The 15,687-nt window shown below is 43.9% G+C and overlaps 2 protein-coding genes across 3 annotated transcripts in view; one reads left to right on the top strand and one right to left on the bottom strand.

Annotated features, from left to right (window-relative positions):
* Positions 1 to 12,113, bottom strand: part of Col4a3 (collagen type IV alpha 3 chain) — a 129,099-nt gene extending 116,986 nt beyond the window's left edge. The window contains exon 1 of one of the 2 annotated variants that reach the window (XR_005488938.2): positions 11,872 to 12,008. Coding sequence is in view for 1 of the 2 variants with exons in the window: in NM_001413988.1 (NP_001400917.1) it covers positions 11,872 to 11,958 (87 nt within the window). In the remaining variant the exon portion in view is untranslated. Of the gene's footprint in view, positions 1 to 11,871 lie in introns of both variants that reach the window. The other variant, NM_001413988.1, reaches the window with a different exon arrangement.
* Positions 12,114 to 12,525: 412 nt separating this feature from the next.
* Positions 12,526 to 15,687, top strand: part of Col4a4 (collagen type IV alpha 4 chain) — a 42,254-nt gene continuing 39,092 nt past the window's right edge. The window contains exon 1 of the mRNA NM_001008332.1: positions 12,526 to 12,615. The gene's annotated coding sequence lies outside the window, so the exon portion shown is untranslated. The remainder of the gene's footprint in view (positions 12,616 to 15,687) is intronic.

The raw sequence follows: 15,687 nt of genomic DNA, 5'->3' as shown, positions 1-15,687 counted from the left end.
AAAGAAGTCGGGACAGGAACCTGGAGGCAGGAGCTGATGTAGAGGCCGCAGAGGGCTGCTGCTGACAGGCTCCTTATGACTCGCTCAGCCTGCTTTCTGGTGAACCCAGCATCACCAGCCACCAGGCTGGCCCCACCCACAGTGGGCTAGGCGCTCCCTTATCACTCATTAGGAAAATGCTCTTCAGGCTTGTCTACACCAGATCCTGCAGCGGTATATTCTTTATCAATGCTTCCTCTTCTCCAGTAGTTCTTGCAGTTGTCAAGTTGACATAAAACTGGCCAGCACACTCCCCAGCCTGCTAACCTGACGATGAAGCACTTTTATGGCTATAACTACTTATTCATTCCTTTGTTTGTTCTAGCTCTGGGATCGCACCAAGGGCTTGAAACATAGGAAGTAAGAGCTCTACAATTGAACTGTATCCCCCCAATCTTATATTTCAGATAGCCCCAAAGACTGTACATTTTAAAACCACGTCCATGCTGCAGTGAAAACATACTGAAAATAATTCTTTAACCACACCCCATATATGTGTGTATCATATACAATACCTATTATAGCATACGGAAATACTCTTTATTTTTGCTTTATGTGTATCAGTGTGTGGTCATCTCTGCACCACATGTGTGCCTAGTCTCCACAGAAGCCGAAAGAGGGAATCAGATCCCTTAGAACTGGAGTTACAGATGGTTGCGAGCCATCACGTGGGTGCTGGAAATTAAACCCAGGTCTTCTGAGAGAGCATTCAGTGTTCTTAACTGTTGGGCCAGTTCTCCAGCCTCTGTGCAAATACGTTCCTTAGTCTGATATTAAATGCGCAGAGCTGAGCTTTTAAACTTCTTTTCTCCGTATGTAATGCTTATCAAGTTAGCTTCAGGGGGTACAGAAGCAGAACTAGATTGGGCTAAGTTCTGCTGATCTAGAGGACCTCTCCTTTACTCCTCTGCTTCTAAGATGCCTTTTACTCCCTCGCACCTCTCTAATGGCCTTCCATCCTCTCTGCTTTGGTGCCATGGCCAGCAAATTCAGATCCTTCCCAATGAGGCTGAATGTCTATAGGCATGGAGAGATAGGTCAGCTGAACACACGAAGGGTACTCTGTGTGTGGCTCACCCGGAAGCCGCTCTGCTAGACACGGGTAGTTCAATAGGTATTGTGTCTGCCACATAAATGCTCTTCGTCGTATCTTTAAAAAGCCAAATTATTAAGTGTAAACATTAATGTTATCTGTAACCAGCCATGCACAGCCCTGTGGACTTATCTTACCAAGTTAGGGTTTGGATATGGTCTGTCATTCAGAACTCATAGGAGAATTTAATCCCCAGTCTTATAGTAATGGTATTAATCATAGAAACTTGATTTATAACTCTGACATGACTTTTTATAGAAAACAATCAGTTTTCTTCCCATGGCTATGACTATATGGACTGACCCCTACCTGATCCATTGGAAAACGTGCACAGAAGTCACTCCCCAGGTCAGTGGCTACACATAGAAATGTGACTTGTCCCAACCAATGTGTCCTACTCCCATTTTTTGATATGAAGAAGAACACTGTAAAAAAAACCTCATCAATGTTTTTATAGTAATTATATATTTAGATAATATGCATGCATTGAGATATATGTTAAAGTTAGCTTGTGTTGCCTTGGATATTTAAATAAAACTTGGAAAATTGAAGCGTGGTTTTACATGGCTCATAGGTAATGGCTCACGCCATGTTCCTATGGTGTGACAGACACAGAGATGTTTATGCCTCTGAAGTTCTCATCCTGTGTGAAGTGGAAACTTACTGAGCTAATGTAGCCTAGTTCAGTCTCGGCCAGAACAAACACCTGAAGCCAGAACCTTAATTAGCAGATGCTAAGGGGGAACTCTGGGAAGCAGGAAAAGTTTGCTATAGATGCTTCACGAAGAAGACAACAACCAGTGAGTACACGGATAAAGGCAGAGCTCAGAGTAAAAGCCTGCCTTAACCAATCTACACACACTTCACTGCAGGAAAGTCAGGCTTGCCGGATGCTGTGCGCTAAGGTCAGCAAACTGTTTCCTGAAACACAGAGACTCTCGTTACAGATAGTTCCCAGTTCCTAGTGATGAGTAACACTGAGAATTTTTGTTATAGAAACTGTGTAAAGCTAAGGCTATACACTCTGATTGCTGCAGAAGGCTCACCACCCTCTAAACATCATTGATAGCTTTTCCCCAATGTCAAGTGTTTGGTCAAAGCTCAGGGCACACTCTATTCACAAGAAACCTTCAGACAAGGTACAAGGTATTGTGGATAACCTTTATATCCCCCCTCTCAAGTCTATGCATTAGAGTCATGACCCTTAACCTGGTAGTGCTTGACCCATGAGGGCAAAGTCCTTGTGATAGGACAAGTACCCTGGCAAGATGCAGACAGCTACGTTGCTCTGTCTACATGATGACACAAGAAGTTGGCAGTCTGCAAGTCAAGGGTGGGGCTTTCACCATCCTTTAACCATTTACGTACTCAGATCTGGGACTTAAGATCTCTGAGAACTATGAGAAATAAATACCTAAAATATTTTGTCAAAGTATCCCATGTCTCTGTATCCCATAAGGCATACAGAGACAGATGAATTCTACAAACACGAAGACATTGCAAATGTGACTTTTCCCTCAGCCCATCCCTTTCTCATGTTAGGCTTCCCATTCTTTATAGGTATGCATAGGTTCGTGTAGGACCAACACATGATCACCACAGATACCTCTTAGGTGAGCTCCATGTGTGGCCAGGGTATTTATTCACTGATCATGGCATCAGGAGCTCACCTGCGTTCGTCTCAAAGTCTCACCACAGCCTTTAAGCCGCTGTGACTTTTAGAGCTAGAGGCCCTCTGAGTGCTTAAGTAGAAATTCAGGGCCACTCTGAAAGGGCCGCTCAGGAAGACGGCTGTTCTGTTAAAATGTCATCATCCTAGCTTCCTCTTAAAGTGGAAATGGAGTTGAGGTAAAAAGAGCTATGGCAAGGGTATGTTATGATTAAGAGTTTAGGCAGAAGCCAGATATAAACCTTGTGGAACAAAAATACTCTACACACTGTGTGTTTTCACAGGGCTCGGGAAGTTTTTTACTCCCTGATGGATGGCTGCTCGTTTGGCTGAACGCCACAGTGCAAGTATGGTCAGCTCCAAAGGGATGCAGGAATGCAGGGCGTTCTCCAGCTACACAGCCCTGCATTGGAAGAGTACGCTGATTAAAACTTTTGGGACCTTAGTCCTCTGCCTTACTGAGTAGAGCTAATCTCACACTAAACATCAGGAAGTTCATATTGCGCACTGGCAAACACAGTCAAAACTATAGAAGTATGGAGATAAACTTCATTCAGTTCACTGCTTTTCCTAGGATCATACTCAAAAACCAACCAACTGCTTATCCCCAGAAAAGTCCTCAAGGAGAAAGACCCTTGGCTTGACATGAGGAGAGAGTGGGTGGCTGTGCTGTGTTGATCTTGACCTCTGTCTAGACAAACAAAAACCTGCTATATTTGGAAAAAGCAGCAGGAGGAGCTGGAGGAAGGTGACCCTGGGAACATGAAAAGAGGCTTGTTTGTTTCCTTCCTAGATTATTTGGACTGATTTAATAAAATACCTTGGTCTTGGTAATTTGTAAATAATAAAAATTTATTACTCACAGTTTGGAGACTGAGAAGTTCCACAAGAAGATGGTAATAGATTCGGTTTCTGGGGAGGCCTTGCTCTCTGCTTTGGCAAAGCCTTATAGTGTCTTATACAGCAGAAAGCAGGCTTGCCTCCTTTTTAAAGGGACACTAATCACACTCCGGAGCTTCTCCCTCATAAGTAAATCTTCTCTTAAAGGCCCATTGTCCAACACGATCACCTTGGGGCAAGGTTTTACTTTATTGCTTTGAGGGGGACATAAACATCTGGCTTGGGAGAGCTACTTCGTTCTGTAGCTCTCAATGGCTGAGACAGGCTGAGTGATGAGAGGAGACGCTGCCCCATATGCTCTTCCTCACACTCTCCCCCTGAGAGAGTCAGCCAACAGAAGACACAGGATCTTGAAATAAAGACCAAGAATTAGGGTGACAATGTAGAGACTTGTAGAAAATGCTTAAGATGCAGCAAAAGGTGCCATGGGAAAGACAGATAAATAAGAATGGAAATCATGCAGAGACTAGAGACTCACGTGGTCTCTGAAAGTAAGAGATGGTGAATAGCATAGTAACAGTTAATGTATGGGGAATGGCTAACAACATGCAAAGGAGAGCATGAATATTAAATCAACCAGGCTCCATAAAGTCTTAACGTTCAAACCTATTGCCTCCATTTTAAGATGAGCAGCTGATGAAGTAACTACAGGTAGTAATTTCTAGACCTAGATTTTAATGGGCATGCCATACATCAAATTCATGGTTAGTACAGAGAAATTACAGTGGAGGAAAATCCTCTGAAAGTTAAAAACAGCTGAAGAGAGAATTAGAGAACTGGAGTGTGAATGTAAGGAAGTTTCCCAGTTCAGTGGGGTGCGGGGGGAAGGAAGTTAAAATAGAAGAAGTATCTTGGCCTTGATTCCTCCAGAAGTAGCATGGGAGACAGCATATGTATAAATGAGACTGATTCTCACTGGGCTACAAAGAAGACCTGTGTGAGGCTCTCTGAATAGAAGAGAATTTATTCCATATCTCCCACTGCCCACTGCAGAAAGATTGGCTCCATAGACACGGAAGCCTTTAACTTTGAGGTGCAATGGCAAAGCAGTGGAACAAAGCCTTGGGAAGCCATGAAAACAAGCTGGTGTAATGTTGGGGGTGACTGGAGGTTGCGAGGTTGAAGATAAAGATAACAGACTCAGGGAGGCCATGAAGGTTTGATTAGCAAAGCATCTCCTTGTCAGGATGAAGTTGGGGTTAGTGAGGTGGCTCCGTGAGAAAGGCACTGGCCATTAAGCCCAATGACTCAAATTAGGTCTCTGGATCCTAAAAGCTGAAGGGAGATGTGGTTCCTGCAGTCTGCCCTCTGACTTCCACAGGCATGCCATGGCTTGTGTGCACCAACACACACGCAAAATAAATAAGTGGGTTAATCATTGTTAAAGAGTAAGAACAAGGAGGAAACCTAGTAAGGCCAAGCACACCACTAATGAGAACATTGAATTTCGAGAAAGGAAGGAGAGGAAATATTAAAACATAGTGATCTTAGGGTGGTGACATTGCATGTGTAGTCAGGGCACTTGAGATGCTAAGACAGCAGGATTCTGAGTTACAGACCAGCCTGAGCTACATAGCAAGATCCTGTCTCACATATTACAATTTAATGGCATGATCAAAAGGTTTGACCTTCACAAAAATTTTTAAAAATCAGTCTCTAACTTGCACCATAATTTAAGAACAATAATATAACCAGGAAAACCTTAATGTATTCGATGATTAAGAAATAGCATTTGATAATCCACATGGCAAAGCTATTGCAAAAACATTTTAAAAGGTTTTGTGATTGATGATATTAAAATGCTATTAATTAAATTTTTGTCGTGTAATGAAGGCAGGACATTTTTTTCCATTCAATCCATTTGAACTTTTCAAATTACTTCCTCACTATCAAAATACCAAATTCAACTGGGTTTATTATGTTCTTAATAGTCAGATTATTTAAAATATATTGTATATAGTAGCATCAGGAGCATAAAATACTTAAATATTAAGAAAACAAAAAACTAAAATAATATTTCAGGGCCTCATAAATGAAGATGTATGTGGTAGCATTACTTGTAATGGCCTCAATTTGGAAGCCACTCCTAGGTAGAGATGCTGCTTTTATTCAAACCTCAGAACACTACCCATCAAGGAAAGTGAAATCCCATTCCAAGCCTCCAAGAGATTGGTCACAATGGAAGTCAGAAGGAAACAACATGACAAGCCCAAAAAGGAATAATATCTTGTGACTCTAGATACGGAAATTTCAGCGCAGGCAAAGTGGCAGTGAGGGCTGGGGTGAGCGCTTGGATGCTAAGTCTTAAGAAATGGAAAGAAGCGATGACTTGAAAGCAGATTTTAGTGTCTTTCCAGCAGAGAGAGCTGGAGGAGTGACTCTTTGGTCCTGGCAATGCTCTGGTCTTTGATCAGTATGGCCTTTACTGATGTTTATCAACTGGTGGCCGACCACACTCTACGTTTGTTAGTGTGCTCTCTCAGGTCTGTGTCATCTTCAATACTTAGTGTATTTTAAGAAACATTATTAAGAGTTCATCCTACAGTAATGCAAGGAAGGTTTGACATTCAAAACATACTGACTTACTGTATCAGCTAACTAAAGATTATGTTATTTTATATCCAAGACCAGTGATAGCATTAATATAGATTCATTTAATAAAATAGAAACCATAGATTCATGAGAGAAGGAAACTCTTTATCTGACAGACTATCTTAAAACTATACAGCAGACCTAGCATCAATGAATTGTTAGCATTCCCTTTAATCTAAGTAATGAGACAAGATCAAAGTGCTAATTATAATTAGCACAGTATTAAAAGGGAGAGGAGGAGCTGGGAAGATGGCTCACTCAGCAGAGTGCATGAGGACTGGAGTTCACTCGATAGCAACCACATAAAAGTCAGACATACACCACTACAATTACAACACCGCGGAAGCCAAAACAGAATGAGCCCAAGGGCTTGCTAGCCATCCTGTTTGGCTAGTTGGTGAATTTAAAGATCAGGGAGAGAGCCTTTCTCAAAAGTAAGGAAGAGAGAGGCTGAGGAAGACACCCAAATGTTGATCTCTGGTCTCCATACACATGTGTAAGAGCCTCTGTCCCTACAAATACACACACACACACACACACACACACACAGAGGGGTGAGGGAGGGAGCGGGAAATGGGGAGGTAGAGGGAGAGAGGACAAAATATATAAAAGTTAGAAAGAAATAAAGTTATTATTCACTGATCATATGACTCGTTACATGTGAAATCTAAATGCATAAGCTATTAGAAATAGTAAGAGAATTAAAGGTTTCTAGACCCCCATTAAAGCTTTAAAATCAGTAGCATTTGTATTAGACAGGCACACGTTTACAACCCATCTGTTACATGCAATGCATATCAGCCTCTATCAGGGATTGTTGGTAGAACTTTGCTAAGTGGATGCCAGCCCTCAGCGAGAGGGACATAGAAAAATGGCAGTGAGAATTTTAAAGACAATAGTAACAGCAGGCGTGACTACTATGTCTGTGACTGGCTCTAGAGGATGTAGTTTGAAAACAAAGAAAGTGGCCAAAATCAGCGTGCTATTGCCACAGAGAATAAAACAAAACAGAACGGCAGAGGATGAGTGCGATCGGACAGAGAGCTTACATGCTTTATGTGTTTACAGACGTATCTGGGAAGCAGGAAAAATGCACCAGAGAAAGAATATGGCATAATTTATCTATATGGGTGAAAATGAATCCATATACTGTAAATCGAAGACAGTTCCAGGATAAAGACTTTTAAACTATAAGGCTTTTCTTTTTTTTCAAATGAAGGAATATGAAGTGATGTTTTCATAATTCCAAGAAAGGATTTCTTTGACAAGGAGCAGAAGACAAAATGTTGAAGAAACATGGGTAAATTTGAAGTTATGTTGGATGAAATAGTATACCTTCGGACATCGCTAAAGAGGTAAACCAAAGATTACAATCACCTTCTTGCAATACATTTAAATAGCTTAAGTTTGATATCCAAGTACACACTTCCCTTCAGATTTTTTAGTAAGAGAAAGGCAAAGTTTGCAGTAGACTCAGGAGCAGAAAGTGGTCCATGCAGTTCACAGTGGGGGGAAGTATAAAGACGCAATCAAGGATGAAGGCTTACTTGTTAGAACAAGGTCTCTCTTGCTTGCTAACATCCAAGCACATCAAGTTTTGCCATTGATGAAGGGAAAAGTAAGCATGATGTAACCTCACATAGAGTAATGTAGCGATACTGAACAATTACTGTAACAATAAAACAAACAAACTTTTCTCTATGTACCCAGGAATTCCTATTCCTGTTGTCACAATGTTACCTACAGAGAGGCACACACACGGCAACTTTGTAAAATAAAAGTGTGGAGCCTGGCTTCCATTGTAAGGAAGAGGCTGGCAAAACAATGGACTTTATATTACAGGATACTATGAAACGGGTTCTTTTACCAAAAAAATATGTCAATAGGGATAAAATCCAATGACACACTAGTCAATGATTTAAAAAAAACAAGTGTGTAATATGAAACTATTATATTTGAAAAACCATGAAACAATGATATTTATTTTTAAGGAGACTACACACACACACACACACACACACACACACACACACACACACACACTCCTTTGTGTGGACAATAAACACAAAATCTTCCATGAGAACGGAATACACAGACCTCCTGGGTTGGAACACAGTTAAGAACTTAAGTATGATGACATTCTGTATTTTTCCCCCTAACACAGGGAGTCTGAGAGACAACGAGCCAAGTTTTATTAATATTTGTTTAATCTCAGGGATAGATAAATCTGTGCTATTAGATTACACTACTTTTTTTGTCTGTTTGAGATGATAACTAGTTCAACGAAAGTTTTTGGGTTTTGATTGTTGAAAATAAATTCAGATGAGAAAGTGTCTTTGGGTGCTATGTGCATCTTGCAGTTCTTCCTAGAACTTAAGAGAATCCTAACTTTGCCAGTGACGTTTACCTTCTCCAGGGAGCAGAGATAGGCACCTCTATTCCTCACTATTGCCTGGAATAGTAACAGAAGGCTTGCTAGTTTGATATGGGTGAACTGAGCAGAACATAGCCGTAAACCTGTAGGTACAGCGAACAGCTGGGTGGCCCTTGGCTCCTCAGTCAAGCAGCAAAGTCCTTCTCCCTGGGTGCTTGGGGACAAACTGTGTGAGCAGGCAGTTTCCACCTTGGCTAAGCAGGGCATTCAGGGTCAGCACTGCTGCTCGCTTCCTGTTTGGGGAAATGCTAAAGTACAACTGGAGACATTCAGCTAACATAGCACAGAGATTAGACACACGATAGCCCAAACGTTGAACGTATCTCTCACTTTCAGGTTGTTTGACTCACAAATGATTTGCTTGTTTCCTGCTTGTTCTTTTGCTTGGTGTTAAATCAAACTCAGTTGCTTGCTAATACAAGACATTTATGACTAAGAGCTAGATTTCTAGCGTCTCTTCTGGAAGGATGCTGGAATTCCAGGCTGTCAACAGCTGGATGGACATGAAGAATGTCCCCTCCCCTACTACCTCACTTATTACCTGCTGCCTACGGGAGGGGTGTCAACTCTCCCAGGTCACGGCTAAAAAGATTGAGATTCAGAGTACTGCCTGCCTTGCTCAAGGTCACAGCTGACGTGTAGGTTCAGCCATGTTGGCACATGTCGCCCAGGTACCAGTTAAGTTGAGATATCTTTTCTCTATAATGTGGCTCATTGGGGACCTCCTGGGTAGTCTTTGGGGACACTGATTCTGTTCCCTTCAGAAGGTGCAGTGGAAATGATAACTCTGGATGCTTTTAACAAAGGCTCACTTGAAGCTTCAATAGACACAGAACAGAAGGATTCACTGTGGCAGTCATCAACTTAAATTGTAATGTTTTGACCTCTCCAGACTCAAAACAGAAATAGTTTTACTTGTAAGATGCAAGCAAACGTCACAATGTGATTACGACTGGAGGGTCTGTGGTCTCAGGCTACCACATTTTATAAATGAGATTTATTTATTTTTGTTTTGTGTGGGACTCTTCTCTCTGCATGTAGGCATGTGATCATGTATGTGCTTGTGCTCATGGAGGCCAGAAGACGACACTGGATCCCTGGGTCTTGAGTTACAGATGATTGTAAATCAACATAGGGGTTCTGGGACTCAAACCCAGGTCCTGTGCAAGACCCACAACTGCTCTTAATCACTGAGCCATCTCCTCAGCTCTGGCTCACCTCTTGAGTCTTCCAAGAGTAGAGGTCCCCTCACAATCTCATTGCTTTTCTTCTGAGTCTAGAAATACGATGGTGATGGTGATGGTGATGATTACTGTTCTAGAATGTTCTTAGGCTTTTGTATAACATGATTCTCTGGTTTCTGCTAAAGCTGTTAGAGAATCCACCCCAGTTTACATGAGTTGTAGCCATCCTGCCCGGCAGTATTTAGTCACCTAGGTCAGGCAGTCCTATGTATGTATGTATGTATGTATGTATGTATGTATGTATGTATGTATTTTGTGAGTGTAGGCAGGGAAAGGACACAACTTTCAGGAGCTGGTTCTCTTATGCTATTTCAGAGTTGAGTCAATGTTGCCAGTTTCCATACACTGAGCCACCTCACTAACCCTGATAAATATGGTCTTGTTATAGCCACTTTATATAGGTTACAAAATTTTTTAGAGTATAAAGGTGAGGACGCTAAGACATGAATGAAAGGTGGGCGACCAGATCCATTAACTTTAGCCCTTTGTTGAAAGCTGTGCAACAAAGTGAAGAGCTAGAAGAGGAAGACTTAACCTCAGGTGCAGACAGGCCTGCAAGTTGCCAAAGAACACATTTAATCTGAAAATAGTCCTGCTAAAAATACAGCTCTATATTGCTGTGGGTACATAGTTGTGGATCTAAGTGCACAGAAATTGGAAAGAAACACCATGAAAGACTGGATCTGGGTTTTGTGGGAAATCAGAAATCTAGAGGAATGGGATCCAGAGGAGTGTTAGCCTAGCTATGTTGTCGGCCGTGCCTTCCTTAAAGGGTATGTACAGTGGAAACTAGTAGAGTACATGCAGCCATAGGTCCTTAAGGTGTTTGCCGGTGACGCATATGGGACCACTAATCTCCAGTCACAGGCTCGGTCCTGTAAGACCGAGGCACCTGCTCATCACTGGAAATGAAGCTCACCATACCCAAGTCAACAAACGTCGAGCATCTGAAAAGTTAAATTTCTGATTCACAAATTGAAACCTAGCCAGCCCCTTCTAGGCTCCTCATAGTTTCAAGGAGATTTCTATCTTTAGTGGCAAAAAAACCCAAACATTATGGAGAAGATTCAAATGAGCACAGGGTGACCCAAATTCCAAATAAAAACCAAATCAACCTGATATTGCTTAATCCATCCTAATATAAGTTCTATGTCTTGATTTTTTATTTTTAGCTGTGATGGCTTTTGTGTCCTGAGAGTCCAAAGGAACACTGAACCCCAGGGAAGTCAGAGTCAAGATGAGGTCTGGAAGGAGCAGGGCTGAGTCTCCAAAGGGGCTTCTCCTTCCAGGCTGGTGAACTTTTAGCCAACCAAGCCACCTGTTCATTTACCATCCTGACATCTCCAGTACCTCGGCCATTATTTTCACTGTCTGTCTGTCTGTTGTCCATCTGTCCATCCGTCCATCAATCCACCCACCCACCCATCCATCATCTTCTACCAAACTCATCTATCTGTCCGTCCATGTATTATCTATTTACCTCTTACTTCTGTCTTTTTACTTATCACCATTGTAACTATCTTATATCACTTATATTTATCATCATCAGTTCTCTTAGATCCATCCCTACCATCGTCTGTCTGTCTATGACCTATTTATTGGTAACCATCTACTGATTTCTGTGAGCTTTGTTCCTCCATCCGGGACTCCTGGGGTCCTGGACCACTGACTGACTCTGCGCTTCTTCCAGTGTAGCAAATTCCACCTGTTCCTCAGAGCTGCTTGCTCCTTTCCCTGTGCTGCCATCCCATGACTCAGGGGGAGCCTGCAGCAGCTGCGCAACCCTCCAGATAGTGACTCAAAGACAGAGCCCTAGTCAGTGCGACTGGCTTGTCCCACAGGCTGGGATAGGGATAGCTCTGCCAAGCGGTGGGGTCTGCACAACCTTTCAGTCACTCACCTTGCTAACCACAGGCGGGGCAGCCAGGAGCAGCAACAGGATAGGCAGCAGGAGCGCCAAGAACCTTGGAGCAGTCTCTGAGTGCATGATGGGCGACGGTCCCTGGTGTTTTCAGTGACCTATGGGATCCACGGGCTCTCAGGCCTCCATGTTCCCCGCGGGGCATAGATTGGAGAAATCCCGCAGTGAAGCTCGCCTTGCTGGCTCACTGGGACGAGTTTCGTAAGGGCTGGACCCACTGCGGTCTGTTTGTCCTCACCCAAGCTTTTGATTGTTACACCAAGGGAGGGAAGAAAGTGGCTGAGGTCCCGCCCTCGTCCCCTCTCCCTCCCAGCTCGCCAGGCACTGTCCCTTCAACCGGGCATCGTGCCCAGGAAGTGAGAAAGGGTTGGGCGTCCGAAGAGCAGGCAGGTGGGCGCAGCTCCAGGGGTCAGGGTGAAAGAGGTGATGTCCCTACGATCCTGGGACTCCGGTGCCTAGCGGGTGCAGGTCAGCGTGAGGAATTTTGGGGTGTGCGGTAGGGAGGTGGCTGCACAGGGTGGGGGGAGTGGCCAGCAGCCCTGCCCAGATTAAGCGGGAGGCGCGCGGGAGTCTGCGACTCTGGAGGCCGGGTTTGCTGGCAGCTCTAGGGGCTGCCCATCTGCTGCCGGTCTTCAACTCGCAGCCAGCACACAGACCTGAGGCTGGACAGGCTGTGAAGAGGAACACGGTCACGGGTGGATTACCTCCAGCCACAACCTCGAGGTGCGTGTTAGGTCTGCCTGCTACCCCGCAGTTCCCGCAGTTCCCGCGGTTCAGTTACCGGGTTGTTTGTTCCCCGGGTAAGCCGCCCTCAGGAAGACACTGCTCCAGTGCCAGGGCACCTGCCTGGGAGCGGAAGCATTGTGGCATCTAAGGGGTGGTGGCTGGGGAAGTTGTGGCCTCGGGGTCAGCAGAGGAGAGCTTGCCTGGCTCCCAGGTTTCTTTGCCAGGGCTTGAACTGGGCACTGTGTGTTTTGATTAATTTGGAGGCTCGAGTTACTGTCCTGGCAGTCCCGGCATTCCAAAATGCCAAGAGCAAGAGGCAGCTGAGGGGAAAGAGAAAGCGCATCCTATTCTCTGAGTTGAACTGCTTTTCAGGCTAAACCTTATCTGCGGAAACGGAGGAGAAAATGAGAGCCAACTCTGGTCCAGGGTGTCCCTGACTGGGAGGGCCTTCGATGCAAATGTCACTTCTGGCTTGGTAGGATACATTGTTGCAAGGCTCTTAACGCTATCTTCTGCAGCAGACTACACTGAATGAGGTAAATCATTTAAACTGTATAGGCTACAGTAAAATCAGTTTCAGTTAGGTACCATCACCTCAGAGATCAAGAGATGTAGTAACAGGCACGAAGAATTACAATTGAATGGTTTTGCTAGCTCAACAAGGCTCCCATTAAACAACCATAATATCATCACAGTGGTAACTGAGGAGGACTGACGATAACCATCCAAACGTCATAAACATATCAGTGGGTACAAACTCAGCTATCAGCACTTAGGTAGCCTGTTAACGGATGTTAATTACTGAAAGAAAGGGCCAGCTTCCTTGAAGAAGCAGCGAACATTTACTTTTCTCCATTTTCTAATGCAGGTTTACTGGCCATCTGAATTCCCTGTCCTCTCTCCCCACCACCTCAGATTGTAGAGTGAAAGGGGCATCTTCCATGATGCACAACCGTGGCTGTACATTAGAGTCTCCTGAGAAATATTTAAAAGTTCCAGTACTCAATGAATTCCAAACCACTTGTATCAGACTATCTAGAGGACAAACTTAGCTGCTGCATGGTAGAGCCTTTTGCGAAATCTTTGTGCAAACATGCATTGTGGTCACTTATTTTATTTTTTATTTTATTTTATTTTATATTTTCTCTCTCATACATTACACCCCCACCACAATCATTTTGGTTAACTGTAATTAGGGTCTCTTTGGTAAAATAACAAGAAGACAGTCATTAAAATCTTTATTAAGATTTAAGGACATTGTGGAGTTTGTGCCCAGGTCATAAATGTAATCTGTCACATAGTGGCTTTAGGAAAGTTCTTGGGGAAAGTTTGTCATCTTTGTGGAGTGGGATGGGGAGGTGGGTAGGATGTCAGGTGCTCTGCTGATGCCCAAGAGGCCTGGAGAGGCATATGATTGTCTTTTATAAATTGATACTGCTTCTTGAAAAAATTTAAATCTCAGTCCTGATATCAAATACTTCTCCCCTTGCAGGATTATAGAAAATTTAAATTTTAGATGGCTTTTCCCAAGGCCCCGTGGATTCTTTATCTCTCCTCTATGTCTGGTATATTTGTGTGAGCATGTTCATCTGTGCGCTTATCCTTGGGTGGGTGAGCACCAGTCAGAGAGTGAGTGTGACGGTCAAACGACAACCCCGAGAGTTGGTTTTCAGTTTCCATTCTTCTGGGGCCTCTCCCCCTCCTGGTGTGTGAGCTTCCAGGGATTCCTCAGCCTATAGCTTCTGTCTTGCTTTAGGTGTGCTGGGTTGACAGATACACACACTGGCTCTTCACACATCCTGGGATGGAAACTCAGGTCCTCACCTCCACAGCAGGCACCGCTTACTCCCTGAGCTGTAGCCTCGGCCCAGAGCCCTAGAGTTTTGATGGAAGGACAGACTGAGATTATCAGCATTGGAGGGTAAGAGCAGTCATCTGCCTTATATTTTCGATGCAGCAGCAGAAGAAAATGAGTTGTTCCACAGGAGGGAGGAAACGGATGCTCAAGAGGCTGGCATCTGGACTACCCCTGGATCCTGAATCCTTTTGTGCATATTGGTGTGGATTAACTTCTCCGGGGTGGACTCTTACCCTCTGTCACATTGGACTAATCATGGTACCAGCTTCAGGGTGTTGTAGGACTCTGATAATCCCTCACAAGTCTTTTGAACAAGACGTTCATCTAAGCACCATGTGCTGTATTCTGACTGGAGTTGCATAAGGAAAAAGAGACAGACACTGCGAGAAATGGTGGCTCAGTGGTGACATGGTTCAGGGATGCTCTTCTGAGTTCAATGCAAATGAACAAGAGCCAAGCAAAGCCCCATATTAGCTCCAGATCAGCACACGTTCAAAGACTTAGAACCCTTCCCAACCCAAGCAGCACTGGCATACCCAGGAGCTGTAAGGAGCTGCATTCTCAGCAGCCAGTCAGACTGAATCAGAATCTCATGGTCCAAGACCTGAGATTTCTAGCCGATTCGCTCGCAAGTGAAACATGAAGGAGTGGCTTGTTTGGAAGCCAGATTTAAACATCTATTCCTCACTTTTCCCTTCACACACACTTTATCACACTGGTGCTCTGCTCACCTATGGTTGAAATTAACCAGGACTCAACTAGAGCTCATGAGTTGAAAACAGAATCAAAATCAAGAGAACTATGTAGAATAGTTTACTTCTTAAAAATATGAAAAACGGAAGTGTACTGGTCAGTTTTGTGTGTCAACCTGACACAAGCTGGAGTCATCATAAAGAGCCTCCTTTGAGGAAAGCCTCTAGGAGACCCAACTGTAAGGCATTTTCTCAATTAGTGATCAAGGGTGGGAGGGCCCAGCCCATTGTGAGTGGTGTCATCCTCAGGCTGGTGGTCCTGGGTTCTGTAAGCTGAGCAAGCCAGGGGAAGCAAGCCAGTAAGCAGCATTCCTCCATGGCTTCTGCAGCCACTCCTGCCTCCAGGTTCCTGCCCTGTGTGAGTTCTTATTCTGACCTCCTTTGGTGATGAATAGCAATGCGGAAGCGCAAGCTGAATAAACCCTTTCCTCCCGACCTTGCTTCTTGGTCTTGATGTTT

The sequence above is a fragment of the Rattus norvegicus genome, chromosome 9 (assembly GCF_036323735.1).
Source record: "Rattus norvegicus strain BN/NHsdMcwi chromosome 9, GRCr8, whole genome shotgun sequence".
Lineage (NCBI taxonomy): Eukaryota > Metazoa > Chordata > Mammalia > Rodentia > Muridae > Rattus > Rattus norvegicus.
The sequence above is the reverse complement of the archived record's forward strand: the minus strand, read 5'-3'. Positions and strand labels throughout refer to the sequence as shown.